This window comes from Arvicola amphibius, chromosome 6 (genome assembly GCF_903992535.2).
Source record: "Arvicola amphibius chromosome 6, mArvAmp1.2, whole genome shotgun sequence".
NCBI classification, from domain to species: Eukaryota; Metazoa; Chordata; class Mammalia; order Rodentia; family Cricetidae; genus Arvicola; species Arvicola amphibius.
The window spans coordinates 123,052,821-123,069,338 of record NC_052052.2 but is presented as its reverse complement, the minus strand read 5'-3'; the positions used below and the strand labels follow the sequence as shown (position 1 = coordinate 123,069,338).

At 41.0% G+C, this 16,518-nt stretch overlaps 1 protein-coding gene across 2 annotated transcripts; it reads left to right on the top strand.

The window, feature by feature from the left end:
• Window positions 1–4,608: 4,608 nt before the first annotated feature.
• Window positions 4,609–15,323, top strand: Zkscan8 (zinc finger with KRAB and SCAN domains 8). 2 transcript variants are annotated; one of them, XM_038334525.1, is made up of 6 exons: window positions 4,609–4,759; window positions 8,114–8,614; window positions 10,215–10,383; window positions 12,897–12,988; window positions 13,286–13,409; window positions 14,288–15,323. In XM_038334525.1, exons 2-6 carry the CDS (start codon window positions 8,195–8,197, stop codon window positions 15,238–15,240), a joined length of 1,758 nt encoding a protein of 585 aa, XP_038190453.1. In that variant the 5' UTR covers window positions 4,609–4,759; window positions 8,114–8,194; the 3' UTR covers window positions 15,241–15,323. The 2 variants fall into 2 exon arrangements, with proteins under 2 accessions (XP_038190453.1, XP_038190454.1); XM_038334526.1 differs by lacking the exons at window positions 12,897–12,988; window positions 13,286–13,409.
• Window positions 15,324–16,518: the final 1,195 nt, after the last annotated feature.

Below are 16,518 nucleotides of genomic sequence, written 5' to 3'. Positions count from 1 at the left end.
CTTACCCTGCTCTGAGAGGAGTTCACCAGGAAAGCCTAATGATATCATTATTTTTATTGTCTGTCTAAAAGCTATCATTAAATACTTCATGGAAGTTTGTCATCAACCTCAATTTGCTACATATTCTAAAGCTGACATAACCACAGATTTTATCCATTGGAGCACCATGCTATTTTATTGCTGTAGACAAATACATAGATCTTGAATCCCTGAAAAATCACAATAAAATATGAAATCAACTTTTGAGTGTATCATTAAGACAGCACGAATTGCCAGGTGTGGTGTTGCACACCTGTAATCCCAGAACTCAGGCGACAGAGGCAGAAAGATTGTTAAGAGTTGGAAGCCAGACTGGTCTATATATCAAGTTCTAGGCCAGGCTGTATAATGAGATATTGTCTCAAAAAAAGGAAGGAAGGAAGAAGAAAGGAAGGAAGGAAGGAAGGAAGGAAGGAAGGAAGGAAGGAAGGAAGGAAGGAAGGAAGGAAGGAAGGAAAGAAGAAAGGAAGACAAGTAACAGTCCAAATTAATAGGGGTCTATGCCACAGGGAGGACAGAATGACTCATTTCCCCAGAACTGAATGCCTCATATAACTAACAGAAGTGACAAAAGTATGTAACCATATTGTCACGCATGAAAAAATTAACAAATAAAGACACTGTTATGAAAGGCTCATACTGGAATGGCAATATGATGTCAACGGGTGAAGAGATGGGTGAGGCCAAAGAAATCAGGTGAAGTTGCAAGAGACAGCACTTAATCTGAATCATGAAGAAGGCAAGAAGGAACTATATTATACATATATATTGGCAGAAAATATTCAAAATCTGTGAAACCAACAAAACTAGCATCTATAATGTATATTCATGGTAGCAAACTTTACATAGGATTGATAAGAATATTCTAAGCATGCAGGCAAGATGTGTATGTAGGAGCATGGCATTTAAAAGTAAAGATGTTGAATAAATTAACCTGTATGGAGTGTAAGTCCACCTAAGATATTGGTGAAAATGGTTACTGGATAGTCATTAGGGTGCTTAATAGTTCCATTTCGGGATGATGTTGAACACATTTTTTAAAACTGTTTCATTCTCTTGTGTAAAAATGCAAGATTTTTGCCAGGGTCTCACCTGCTCCTGCACTTAGGAGGCAGAGGCAGGAGGATATCTGTGAATTCAAGACCACTCTGAACTCACATATATATATGAGACAAAGTCGAACCAGGTGGTGGTAGCACATGCCCTTAATCCCAGCACTCAGGAAGCAGATGCAGGTGGACCTTGAAATTAGAGAAGCTATAATAATCCAAACAGAGACCATCACAAGATTAGGCCCAATAATACTCCCTTATGGAAGGAAGGTAGTAATAAAAGGATGTCCACTAAACACACACATTATAAATTCCATAAAACTAAGCACACATTGTTCTGCACAAATCTAGTTCTACTTTTCAGGATAGTGTCTGGCGTAGAAGACATTGAAGAATATTTGCAGCAAACATTAGGAAGGGGAAGACAAAATTAGGACTTTTTTTCAACTATTGTACTGGCAAAGAAAAAATATTTAACACTGAGTTGACAAGAACATTGCCAGTGGATTTTGAGATGAGTGACGTGGCACTAATGAAAGTACAAAGGGTGAGCATGGTAAACCCAACCTGAAACTGTAGCATACCAGTAGATAAGGCAAGGAGACCATAAGTTGTGAACCAGTGTGGGCAACACCAAGAATGGCACTGTCTCAAAAAGCAAAATTCTCACTAGAATACAAGTGTCTGCATTCAAGCTCCAGTATTATAATCCCAAAGACTTATGAACATGCAACAAATGAGAATCCAAAGTCAAACAGCAAGTGAGTCCCAGACATTTCTGGCAGCATTTGTCTGTGTTGTCACACACGATTTCACTGCAGATGTGCTTCTGAAAACACAGCATGAGCACTTCATACCGTGCATGCCATCAAGTCATACAATGACAACAAACACTACCCAAAATACCTAAGCTCAAAAATAAGACTATTATATCTTATAGATCTCAGAATTCCTACTACACGTACAAAGGTTTCTACTTTCATAGAAATGTAATTTAATTATGGAAAACAAAGTATTTTTTACATTTTCCTACCATTGTTTCTCAGCATATATCCAATTAAAGACACTATTATATCTTTTGTTATATCATGTTAGAATGTTTAATTTTTAAAATTTCTGTTTGAGTTGCTGAGTTGAGTTTCATTTAAAAAAAAAAAAAGAAAGAAAATTGTTATGTGAATCAGGATTGGTGAGGCAAACCTGCAATCTCAGCACTTGGTGGGCAGAGACAAGAGGATATCAAGAGTTCAAGGACATCCTCAAATACATACTTTGAAGTCAATCTGAATTCTAATAAAACTGTGTCAAAAAGAAAAACAAATTCATTAAATGAATTTTGACTTCTGATAAAGACAGAATTCCCAATAATTTCTGAAATGGTCCCAACCATACTTGTGATATTTTGTGCTATATGCTTTTATAAAGTGACATTCTGAGTATTATAAATTATAAAATCAAAATAATGATCAATTCTGAAAAAAAGTGAAGATACCTTATGTGTTTATCCTCTCTTCGACAGTTTGCTTCATTATCCTTTGATCTTTCTGTCCCCCATTATTCTCTGTTCAGAGGTCTGTCTGTCTTATCATCTGGCCTGGCTGTCCCTCAATATTCTTGCCATATCCCACAGTGTAGCTTTGCTAGGTAATCCCTTGATCCACATTTTTGCTTTTTCCTCTCAACAAATTCTCAAATTTTCCTGCTGCTATTTCCCTTTCAAGTTTCTTGGTATTTCTTTCCTATACTCAGACAGAATGCTAGAATATTATCCAAACCAAAATAGTACCAAATATGTGACAGTATATATTACTTTTTATTATATTATATTTATACATTTTTCCATTAACTTTTATTTCTCAAACCTAGAAGAGGATCTGTTTACATACTCTTTGTTACTGGTGATAAAACCAGGACTTAGAATGAAGAGTCATCCCAGAAGGAAGATATGCCCACAGATATAGAATTCCTTGGGGTTATCAACAGACTTAGCAACAATCTCTCAGTGCTCTGAATCCAAAGATGCTTTTAAAAGTGGAAGGTGATTAAAATGGTGACAGGGGGGAAAAGACAACGCAAATGCAGAGGATGTGATGAAAACTTAACTCAGAGGAGAACTCACACTGGGGAGAAGTCCTATAAGTGTAACAAATGTGAAGAAACCTTCAACTCTCACGTCTTGTTGGACATTATAGAGTACATGGAGTGAATCCCTATAAATGCAGAGGGGGGGGGGAAGATCTCAGTGAACCCAAAGGTATTATTCAATATCAAAAAATCCACACAGCTGAAAACCCTGTGAGGCGCAGTGAGTGTGGAAGACCCATGCGTAAGTTCAGCTCTTGTTAGACATCAGAGAATTCATGTAGTAAAGAAACTCTACTAAAAAGGTAAAAGTACCAAAAGTCTCCTAATGCTCAGGCCTAATCAGTGGTCAGAATCTACATTAGAGTCGGTCTGCAGGTGTTCTTAATGTGGGCAAAATTTTTCATCATTTTAAAAACTCTAACCAAAGAATATGAGCACAATAGTCCCTCATTTCTAATTTAGTTCAGTTTTGAAAGAAGAATCAGCTGTTACCAAAAACGGCTTTAAGCTGGTGTGTTGGCTTATGTTTATAATCCCAACACTTAGAAAGGAAAGGCAGGAGATTTGTCCCGAATTTGAGGCCAATTAGGACTACAAAGAGACTCTGTCTTTAAAAAGACAAGTCTCTTCACTGTGCATTTGTGACCCAAGCTTGAGGACTCCTGGTTGAACATGACTTCTACCATCTGGTCTAGGTTCAATATATGACACTAGGTAAGAAGTTCAAAATTCCTCCGACTCACTCCCCCCACCCCAGATAAGAACTGAGACCCACCAGCTCTGTTTTGACAACTTAAAATAGATAAAAGTCATCTCCGAAATTAAAAAGTAAACCGGTGTTCACTGTTTCCCACCATTACTAATAGCCTAAATAGCCTCTTTAGAGCTTAAGCGATGGGTTGTGGTTATTTTGTGGAACTTCTGTTGCTTCTGGTGATAAAGCATCAAGTGTTGGGAGTCTGACCACACATCCCAGTCAAAGGGAAAGGGGTGGTTAGCTGGGACTGTATAATGTAAGATGTGCTACTCTTCACAGGTACTGTAAAGGGTTAAATTCCTCAATCTGAAGTGTATGACGGAAATCTGGAGTAATTCATGAAGCATTAACAGAAAGCACAGGTTATCTAAGAGGAATAAAGAGAAATTCTTTAGGCATATTAAGCTCCCTCCTGAGCCCAGCTGAGATCTGCGATTGGCCACCTAACCCTCACCCTTGCCAACTGAAGCCCAAAGCTGGCCAGGCAAAAAGCTTGGGTGGCATAAAGGTATGGCATTCCTAAGGATATCCACAATCCACAGCAGCAGCATAGACATCCACCTGGCGCCGCTGACAGCCAGAAGGCACAGCGCTCTGTCCCTACGCGGACCGACCATAGAGCTGTCAGACCTCCGCGCTGCCTAGAGAGCTTCCGGAAGTGGCTGTGGGGCAAGATGCATGCTGGCCGGTTCTGCAGCTCCGAGGCTTTGGAAGTTAGCGACTGGAGGGATCCCTCCTGGCTTTGGCGTCCGTCGAGTCTCCTAGCGCGCTTCCCGGTCCGCGCTGTGCCGTATCCCGCCCTCGGGCAGCGTGCGGAGCTCTCTCGGTGAGTGCGCTCTGCCGAGCAGGGGTGCGCGGGCTGCGGAGGCCGGAGCGCGGGGAGCGGGTTGGCGGAGGGGTTGCGCCAGCCCAGCAGGCCGACACCGGCCCCAACTTCCTACTGGGCCCCTCTTTTCACCGCCAGTCTCCCTGTGTTACTTTGCAGTCGCTCTTACTTGTAAAGCCGGCCCGTGCATCAGCTGTTTCTACTCAAGCGATTTTGCCTTTCGATCTCAAAATTCATTTTTTAAAGATACTTTTTTTTTTTTAAGTCTCTGCTACTCATGGAAACCTGATGTTGTTGTTGTTGATCCTTTTTTCTGCACAGAAAATGGTTGATGTGATGGCTAGACAGTTCTCTGCAAAAGATATGCTCTCAGTAATTCCAGGATAACAAAATTAAACCGAATTCAGAATACTTTGCCTGCTTAATTTATTAAAGCTAACTGAAATATGTACTTGAAAACTCCGTGGGTTCCCATTTCCGATTTTCAAGTCAGCCATGAGTAATCTTTGTCAGACATCTAAGATGATGACCACCACTTGACAACATACTTCTGACAAGTTCTCTGAAGCGTAGTTATGTGGCAGTCATTCTTTTAGTTAAAGTGCACGCTTTGAGTTCCTCTTGTGGTTAACTGTAAGAATGTGGTAAATCTTAAATGCATTCATGAAAGCAACACCCCTGAGGAGCTCACGCCAACACTTGTGTGCCTGGCCCCTCCTGAGTGCCATTTCTCCTAACCCCTTAAGCCTGTATTAAAATAACTTTAGGAATATCTGAAAGAAAAATATTCAGTGAGTGCAATTTGAGATAACTACAGAGCACAGTGTTTGTCTCATTTACTTTTCCTTGTGTCTTTTCCTGGTTTGCACTCAGTACCAAGACATTTCTCAAGTTAAACTTAATCTGAAGGGGAAAATACATCTTCTACATCTGGTGAAAAGCCAGGATTGTTGAAGTTGACATTTTAGATCGAGAAGAAGCTTACGATTATTGCATTTACATTAATCAGTCAGTAAGCCTGACCGGATGCTCTTTAAGGATAATATGTAAGGAGCAGTGTTTATATGTGTTTACCAACACTGCAATTCATATATACACACAATTATTAGAGGGGAGAATGCCTAGGGGACAATTTTTTTAGCTCTAACTTTAATATTGAGAAAAAATAAAAGCTTGTTGGAATAGGAAGAGATTTTTAAAAGTTTAATATTAGTCATTAAAAAGAATGTATATTGATGCACGCCTGTAATTGCATGCAGTACTCAGGAGACTGAGACTGGGGAATCACCAGTATGAAACTAGCCTGAGGTATAGAGTAATAATATTATTTGGGGAGGACGAAGACAGTGCCCTAGATCAGAGGACAACTTGCAGGAGTCAGTCCTCTCCCTCCAGTCTGTGGAGCCTGGGAATCAAAATCCAGGCTGTCAGGCTTGGCAGCAGGTGCCTTTACCTCCTGAGCTGTCCTGCAGACCCTTGTGTCTCTTTAACAGTAGGCCAGTCATGCTGAATTAAGGATCCATCTTATTCCAGTTATAACTTCATGTGAATTTGATTCTATTTACCTGCTATTTGCAAATGCGGTTGCATTCATAGGTTCTACCTAGGGCATCTTTTCTTGAAGACAGAGCTAGTAGCATTGTAGAACACAAATGAAAGAGGGGTATAACCAAAGTCAAGGAGAAGTCACCACCGCAGCCTTAGCAAGGGTGGTGTCTACACAAGTACAGAAACCATTAATGTACATATACCCCACAAAGAAACAGAGCTATCCAAGTGAGCTCTTGGGCCTGGAGTTCTAGCTGTAACCTTCCGTCTTACGGCGAATCTAGACAGTTCTGTCTTGTGTTGTGTTGTAAATTTATCCCTCTGATATTCTTTAATTTTATCAATAAGATAAAATTTTCATGAGGATTATGAAATTAAGAGAGCAAGACCTTTTTGCAACCAGTAATGTACAGTTGTAAGAAAAGTAGTAGGTGTAGAGGGAAAGGAAAATAAAACAGAAGTGAGTCAATATTTGTAAATCATGTGTCTCTTATATCCAGAATATATAAGGAGTTCTCAAATCTTAAACACACAAACAATATAAAACCTCAATTACAAAGTAATTCTGGGCAAAGCATGATGACACATGCATATAATCCCAGCACTTGAGAGATGGAGGCAAGATGATCACAAGTTAAAGATCATCCTGGGCCACACATTGGGTTCCAGATGAGACCAGGCTACATGATAAGATCTCAGCAGTGTAAATGAGTTAAATAATAAAACTGAGCGTGGAGGTGCACACCTGCAGGCACAGCACTTGGAAAGCTGAGATGGGAAAATCACAAGTTCCATGTTCTTTGATTATAGAATGAGATTGACAAAAAAAGCAAAATGAACCAAAATTTTTAAATCAATAATTCACTAAGATATATATGTGTTCAAGATTGTTAGTTAAAAAAACAAGTTAGGACTATGACACTATATACCTATTATTTAAATTTTAAAAATATGATGTCAAGCGCTAGTGGAATACAAAATATTGCAGCCACTTTGGGAAACAGTTCGGCAATTTTTTAGATACTACACTTAAGACTCAGCAGTTCTTCTGGGTTTTACCTCACGGAATTAAAAACTATTCAGACAAGAATGTGGGTGCACATAATCATAGTGGTTTTATTCCTAATCAGCTCAAGAAACAACTCACCTGGTGGGGAGTAGATAAATATTTATATAAGAATAAACAGACACAGCATTGATTAATATCAGGTGTCTTCTGCTAAGTGAAAGTTGTCAAACTCAAACACTACTATATTTTATTCTGAAACATTCTGGAAGGTCATTGGTGTGTGGGCTTAGGTTTGGGCATTGTAGATGTTGATAAGACATCCTGGCTCTTTGCAGATCTACTGCTCAACATAGATTTTTAGGAGTAAGAGGAGGAGTTCAAGAGTTAGCCCTGAAACTGGAGGGAAGATAGGGAGCCTTAGTAGGATGCAGGATCTTAGGTAGTAGGAGGAAAGGGTTAGACGGGTTCTTGAAGTAGAGGATAGAGAAATAACCTCATGTGTTGAGAATGAGCACAAGGCTGAGAGCTGAAGTACAAAATCCAGTTGAGAGTGAGAGGTGTACAAGGTGCTACGCAGAGCTCAGTGAGGTACTGAGACTTACCTCTAATAAATGCAGAATTCCAGTTAGGCTGAGTCTCCATCCCCTGCAACCCTAAACAGGAAACTGGAAGGAAGGGTTTGTACCCTGGGTAGGTTTGGTGTAGCTGGTTGTTTAGGGGAGCTTGTTGAAGTATCTTGGTAATTTACTATGGCTTTTGCCTTACATTAACATATTTATCATTTTCTCTTCTGGAAGAAGTACCCTGGAGGTCCTCGGAAGACTTAAGAAGATTTAGAAGGTAGAGGAAAGGGACCTTTTAAGCTTCTCTGGCCCTAAATGGCTGCAGAATCAAGAAAGCCTTCTTCGGCCCCATCTCCACCAGACCAGACTCCTGAAGAGGATCTTGTAATTGTCAAGATAGAGGAGGATCATGGTTGGGATGAGGAATCTAGCATGCATGAAAATAATACTGCTGGCCAAGAACTGTTTCGCCTACGTTTCAGGCAGCTATGCTACCAGGAGACACTAGGACCCCGGGAAGCTCTGATCCAGCTACGAGCACTTTGCCATCAGTGGCTGCGGCCAGACTTGAACAGCAAGGAGCAGATCCTGGAACTGCTGGTACTGGAGCAGTTCCTGACCATCCTGCCAGGGGAGCTGCAGACTCTGGTGAAGGAACACCAGTTAGAAAATGGAGAGGAGGTAGTGACCCTGTTGGAGGACTTGCAAAGGCAGATTAATATCCTAGGACAACCAGTAAGTAGCTGTGCATCCTGGGACTGAATTCCTGAAAGCTGAGTAGAAAGACTTTGGTGTAGATAAATTCTTATTGGCCTTAATAATAAAAACCTGGAGTCAGATATTGAGGTAAATGCTGAAAGATCAGAGAAGGAGCCAGCCACCAGAGAGACTTCTTACCTCCACCAAATCCTCAGACTGAAGGGGCTGAGCTCCTGTTTCCTGCCTTATATTCCTCTTTGCCCAGCCATATCACTTCCTGTCTCTACCTCCCAGTGCTAGGATTAAAGGCGTGAGATCCCAAGTGTTGGGATCAAAAGTGTGAGCTCTGTTTTTCTTTTAGACTGGCTAAATCTCCTGTAACCAACCCAGTGGGGCCTTGAACTCCTGATCTTCCTGCTTCCACCTTTAAAGTACAAGGATTAAAGGTGTATGCCACCCCTGCCTGGCCTCTATGGTTAACTGGTGGCTAGCTCCACCCTCTGATCTTCAGGCAAGCTTTGTTAGAGCACAAACAAAATATCACCGCACACTGGCTTCACATTGAGGAATAAATTCTATGCATCGGTTTCTGTTGAATGTGGATGGATATTATTTAAAGCACTGTGTATTACACTTGTAGTTTTGTAAAGGATAGAAGCCATTTTTTTCCCTCATAAGAACCCTACAGTTGAATTACTACTCTTGCTTGCTTAATGGGACCATGATACACAAGGAGCTTAAATTAATTTTCTTCTGGGGTACCCATGGTGCCAGTGGTCAGGGTTTGGGTCAAGTGTTTCCACATTTTTTACCTCCTATTCAAGGAGTTAAAGACCCACACAAATTGTACAAGTAGTGAGGAAACTTTTTTCAATGACAGAACAAGAGTACAAAGGAAGAAATACAGTCAACAGTGATAGACCACTTTTATTTGGAGCTTCTTTTTCTGAAGTTTGAGAGTAAAAAGAGTTTGTTTGCCAACAGGCATGATGAGGATGGTTTTTTGTTTTCTCAAAGGACAGTTTGCCTTACTGCTCATGTAGCCAGGCTCCAACATCAGCCTGGGTCTGCTTGGCCCCTTACCTTCCTTACCCAGATATAACAGGAATATGACTGCGTACAGGTGTATTCCATTGTTCAGAGTAAGCTGTGGGCACAGCTTAATGCAGGTGTGAGTCCTTGATTGCTAACAGGTGCTAGGTGCATTGTGGGCGGAGGGTGCTTAGTACAAATCAAGTAAAGCCCAGCTTGCCAAACTATTTTCTGTGTCGGCTTGCTTTGCCTACATAATTAGAGATGACTGCTTACTAGAATACAGGCTTCCTAGTTCCTTGTCAGAAGAGTGTCTTAGTATTGTATGGCCCTGTTTTAGTTTTCTCTGTTATTCATTCTCTGCCCTAGAGTTGAAGTACAAATATTGGTGCTAGATGTAATAGAGAAACAACAACAGAAATCTTTTTTTTTAGTACTGAGCAGAACAAATCCCTTCTTTTTGTGCTTATGTGGTGTTTGTTGCCCTAAGAAGTAAATGCAATTATACTGCTTGCATTTCCTAATATGAGTATTGGCTCTACTACTGCCTTCACTTCCTTTCCCAAAGGAATTCTTCGTAACTCAGCTGTCCCATTGTTTCTAGGTCTCAGCTCGTACACATGGGCACAGAGTTCTCTGGGAGGAAGTCATACCTTCAGAATCTGCACCAGAAACTCCAAGTACTCAGTTTCGACCCCTGGCAACCAAACATAAATCTCCAGTGCCCCAGAAGCCACAGGACAGAGGAGAGAGGCCAGATTTCACTTCTAAGGGTGAGGAAAATGGAAAGGAAAGAGACTTGTGTTTGGGGTACCTGTCTTGGTCAGGAAGTGGTATCAGTGTTTGAGTAGTCCCCATCTTCTGGTTTTGAATGTTTATAGAAATAGTATGTGGACTTTTCCTGTGGGCATAAACAACTGTTCACCCCAGATGGGGCACCAAGGACACAACAAAGAAACAAGTTTTTTAAAGACTAACTTGTGAGCCAATGAGTTTAATTAGGAGTAGGATAAAGGATTTTTTTTTTTTTTATAGAAAGGTAGGTAGCTTAGGAGCAGCCATACCACTAGAGAAATCTCTTAGCACCATTTAATTGTCTATATGGGAATGGGGGAGGGGGCTTGTGATCCTTTCCCCACTCTGTGGCAAAAGTTAGTGGGCCCAATCTTTTGCAGGTCTTATGCATATAGCCACAGTGGCTAAGAGTTCAGGAGGGCAATGGCCATGGCATGCCCAGAGGACATGAGCAAAGAAAAAAGAACTTTGTTACCCCAGTACATTTACAGCAGACATTTTATTTACAGTTACTTCAATATGCCTTTCTTTTAATGAGAGCATTTTGATGACCACAGTAGGATGACACAGTTAGGAACTGTGGTGCAGCAGTGGTACTGATCCAGTCCTCATCTCATACTCACGTTCCAGTTGTCTCAGTGTTATTTCTGGTTTAGGGTTCACCCTATGACCACAGTGCATTTAGTCATAAATCTCTTCAGTTTCCTTTAATTACACATTTTGGGCATGATTTCTTAGTCTTTTCATGACCTTACCAGTTTTAAAGAACATAATTTAGAATTAGAATGGCTGCGGATTAGGTTTGTTTGGTATTGTCTCATATTTAGGTTCTACTTGTGTATATTTAGAAAGAACATTTCAGAAATTTGACCTATTGTGATGTTATCTTTGTTGACTTAAGATTAATCTTGCTAGGCTAATTCTCCCTACCTTACTATTATTATTGTTGTTGTTGTTACTACTACTAGTAGTAGTAGTAGTGTATATACCTAGACATGCACCTGGAGGTCAGAGAACAACTTTCTTCAAGAGCTGCTTCTGTCCATCCACCATGGGTTCCAAGAATTGAACTTGAGTCCCCAGGATTATATAGGAAGCACTTTTACCCCCCAAGCTCTCCTTGGCCCCTCCACCTTATTTTTTGAGATGAGATTTTTCCCTAAACATGTAGGTCTACCATTTCAGCTAGACTACCTGACCTGCAGGTTCTAAAGATCTGCCTGTCCTTGTTCCCTTCCAGCCCCTAACACTGAGACTCAAGGCATGAGGCTTTTATGTGGGTGATGGGATTCTGAACTTCTGTCCTCTTACTTCATAGCAAGCACTTTACCACTGAGCCATCATTCCAGTCCTGAGTGTGTGTGGAGGGTGGGCGTGTCTGTGTTGTTTGGGGCAGTGCTCAGTACTAACCCAGGGCTTTAATCATCCAAGGCAAGCACTCTTCTAATTGAGCTATGTCTTCAACCCTTCCATTTTATTATTATTATTTACCCATGGACATATAAATTCTTTGTTCAAGAAACTTTGTGTTAACTGTACTTAAATTATATTTGACCAGATGATGCCCCTTAAATCTGGTTTCCCTGGTTTGTTTCTGTTTGTTTGTTTGTCTTGTTTTTTTTTTGTTGGGGGGTGATATTTTTCTGTTGTATATTGAGAAATGCCCTATTTTATAGAGAACAGCCTATTCTAGGCTATTCGTCTTTGTAAGAGGTTTTTGGTATGTTTATGTGTTTTTCCCTATTTATGGATTTATAATGCTGTTTTCTATAAGGGAATTTTTTTTTCTTTTTGAAACAGGATCTCTGTAGTCTTGCCTAGCCTAGAACTCACTATGTAGATAAGCCTGGCCTCAAACCTGTGATGGTCCTCGTGTCAATAAGTGCTGTGACTATAGGCATTTGCCACCCCAACATTTAAGTGAATTTTTAATATTCCTGCACTTTAACTTAGTCAAAAGGCTAAGAATTTTTAATGTTTCTAAGAAGTAGCACAGAAATACTTCATTTTTGTTAATTATATAATTCTTATCTGAAGTCCTAAATCTTGTTGTTCAAAACATGTTTTGCTTATCTATGAGGTTGTTTTTGGTGATAAGATGTTCACTATACATGAAAAGTAGTCACTGCAACCACAGCAGTTACTAGAAAGGTAACAGTTTGATTGGTTTCCATGTTCAGTTTTCTAGGATTTCAGATTCTGAAGGAATGCTGTACAGAGATAGTACTTTGGGTAGAGAATAAATTAGAAAAAAGCTCCTGTTAGGAAATCAGTATACTTTGTTTATTTAAATATGTAAGTTCAGGTACATTAAAGTACAGATATTCTGTGGACATCCATGAATATGGGCCAGAGTCTAAGATGTCGGCACTTTATGTGCAAAATCCTTGGCATATGTATGCTGAAATAAAAGTAATTTTGGATAAGTGAATGCTGGCTCCCACAACCATACAACAAGACTAGTCAATTCATAGCTCCTTTCTCCTCTCAGCCATGTCTGCTTCTCAGAGTCCTACTCCTTCCCAGAAAGGAAGTTCTGGAGATCAGGAGGTGACAGCTAGACTTCTCACTGCAGGGTTCCAGGTGAGTTGTGCTCCTTCTCACTAAAAGCCCATATCTCTGACAATGTTGTGGCAAATCTGTCTGTAGTGCTGCCTGTTTAAGAACTTCCTCTGAACCCTTTTTTTACTTAGTAACAAACTAGCCTTTGATTTTCCGCAATAAATCCAGTGCACTTTCCTCTTCCTCCCAGCTGTTCACATCCCTTCGCTTAGCACATTCCTGCGTCTTCACCTCTCCTAACACTGTAGTTATCGCAAACACTGGTTTTGAGCTATGGAACCTTTCTAGGCCCCAAATGAGGGTCTTCTTTTGTTTCAGACTTTGGAAAAGATTGAAGACATGGCTGTGTCTCTTATTCGAGAAGAGTGGCTTCTTGATCCATCACAGAAGGATCTGAATAGAGATAACAGGCCCGAGAAATACAGAAACATGTTCTCCCTGGGTAAGGAGAGCTGTAGTTATTAAAATTTAAGAACTTTCTCTTTGCTGTGTTTCTGGTAGCGTTATGAGGTTTCTGGAGGACTTAGTTGAGGTTAAACTCAGGATTCAGGGCTGTGGAGATGGCTCAGTGGTTAAGAGTGCTTCCCGCTCTTCCGGAGGACTAGAGTTCTTTTCCCAGGATCCACATCAGGTGCTGTACAACCACCAGGAACTCCAACTCTGGGGGCTAAATGCCTTCTTCTAGGCTCTGCAAATACCTTACACACGTGACATGCATAGATATAAATTTGCTTTAAATTTTTTTAATGAACTGCAAAGAAAAAAACTCAGAATTTAAGAAATGGGTATTAGATTGAGATTCCTGAGATATGAAATGAAGCATTTTGTTCTCCAACCCAGAAGTCCTTCCAGTTTGTATCTATGTAGTGAAGACTGTTCTTTTTGCCAGTTAGAAAGTGGCATCTTTGTAGCACTCCCTGAATTCACACCTTTCTTCAGGTTCCCTTGGACCATCATGATAGTGGATATTAGAGTGTTTCTGTCATATGAGCCAGTTGTACCTCTACCCTTTTGAGGGCTGTTTGGCGCATTCTGTCCCACTGAGTACATCTTGTAAAAGTTCTTTATTTCTTCCTACTCCCCAGCTTACACTTCTCAGTTAATCCCTTCCAACACTACTCATGTATCAGGAAACCCTTTTTTCCTGACATCTTTCCCACTTGGCATTTGGTACTTTTACTTGATAACTTGCATGTATCTCTGTTTTGAATAGAGAAGCTTGTATTTGCTTGTAGCTTCCATTACAACTTCACTTCCCCCTTCTGTATAGAAAGTAGGAAGTGACTTTGAGAATGATTGCTTACTATATGTTTATTTCAGATGGTGAGACCAGGAGTGAGAACAAGGAATTCTTTTCAAAACAGGTAATATCAACCGGAATCCAGCCACATGGACAAACAGCTGCCAAGTGCAACGGGGATGTTATCGTGGGTCTTGCACACGGAGAAACCCAAGACAGATTAGAGAGGCAGCAGGGAAATCCCACACAAGAGAGACGGCATAAATGTGATGAATGTGGGAAAAGCTTTGCTCAGAACTCAGGCCTTGTTCGACACTGGAGAATCCACACTGGAGAGAAACCCTATCAATGTAATGTGTGCAGTAAAGCCTTCAGCTATAGGTCAGCCCTTCTTTCCCATCAGGACATCCACAACAAAGTGAAGCGCTATCACTGTAAAGAATGTGGTAAAGCCTTCAGTCAGAACACGGGCCTGATCCTGCACCAGAGAATCCACACTGGGGAGAAGCCCTATCAGTGTAATCAGTGCGGTAAGGCCTTTAGTCAGAGCGCAGGCCTGATCCTGCACCAGAGAATCCACAGTGGGGAGAGACCGTATGAATGTAATGAATGTGGAAAAGCTTTCAGTCATAGTTCACACCTCATTGGACACCAGAGAATCCACACTGGGGAGAAACCCTATGAGTGTGATGAGTGTGGGAAAACATTCAGACGCAGCTCCCATCTTATTGGCCATCAAAGAAGCCACACTGGGGAGAAACCCTACAAATGCAATGAGTGCGGGAGGGCCTTCAGTCAGAAATCAGGCCTGATTGAACATCAGAGAATCCATACTGGAGAAAGACCATACAAGTGTAAAGAATGTGGGAAAGCTTTCAATGGGAACACTGGTCTCATTCAGCATCTGAGAATACACACGGGGGAGAAGCCCTATCAATGCAATGAGTGTGGGAAAGCCTTTATTCAGAGATCAAGCCTCATTCGACATCAGAGAATCCACACTGGAGAAAAGCCTGAAACCACAGGAGTTTAGGAAAAGCTTTGGTTGTTGTCTGAGTATTATTCAGCATTAGGGAAACCATGTAGTAGTGGAGAAGTCTAGTGAAAAGAGCAGAATCGGTGGTGGAGGTGGTGGTGGTGGTGGTGGTGGTGGTGGTGGTGGTGGTGGTAACAAAGAATAGCACTTCAGTAGTTTGAGCACAGTCCCCGGTACAGATTGATTGGCTTGACCGTCTTTGGAGGTATCTGGTGAAACAGAGCCCCGGCAGCTTTATATACTCTTCAGAACTTTAAAATAACAGCAGATTGCTTACTGTTACTTGAAACACTATATTTTGTCTTTCCCAAGAGTAGCTGTAAGTTTGAGAGGGACCATGCCTCTAAGCTTCTCTTCTTCCCATTTCTGTGGTCCCTTTCTGCCATCCCCAACTGGAAGATGCCCTAGTAAATCCTAATCTGAGAAGCCACTTGAGTCCAAGGCAACCTCAATGAGACTAAGATTTGTATTTAGCTTTCTAATATCCTAGTTAGAGGGGAATGGTTGAACATTTAACGTATTATTCTAGTACTCTTAGATGATATAAACCCATAATCCTCTACAAATCAATGCTATATTAACAGCACTGTAGCATTTTTCTTCATTTAGCACCTTTACTGACTCCATTGAATCCCTGAACTCACATCCTTCACCACCCCCAGTCTCAGTACCTGTGTCAACAAAGGAAGTGGCTGCATTAGTGATGATGGTGGGAATGATGCCAAGAAAGAGGTGAGTGGAGACTCAGCCTGGCTACTCTTGAGCATGGACAGAGTGTACCTCAAGATGACTTCTGACTCTCCTTCACCTTCCCACTGTACACTGTGGTTCAGAATATATTTGCACTATCAAAGCTTTGGCACCAAATAGGAAACAGAGGTGCTAAAAAAGACATTAAAAATCCTTACAAAGAATGTACATCATCCCTTTTGGCCCATTACAGTACAGCTCTCAGGTTCCTATCTATGTAAACTCCCTGAGTACATGGTCAGCCTAGACTCACCTTCTCAGATGGCCTCTGCAGCTCCATAGTTATCATCTCTCTTGTTTCCTTCCATTTGCATATCTTCAGTATCCACAGTGGTAATCTGTCAAATACCTTATCTCTGATTCCTTATTCTGAATTCTGGCACACTCCCTCAGTCATCTAACAACAAAGACGGACTATAACACTCATTGTCACCAGGCCCTGTATTTCACCTCTAAAACAGCATAACATAGGATATTGTGTAAAGTAATGAGACTGTTTAAAATAACACACCATATCTTGTGCAT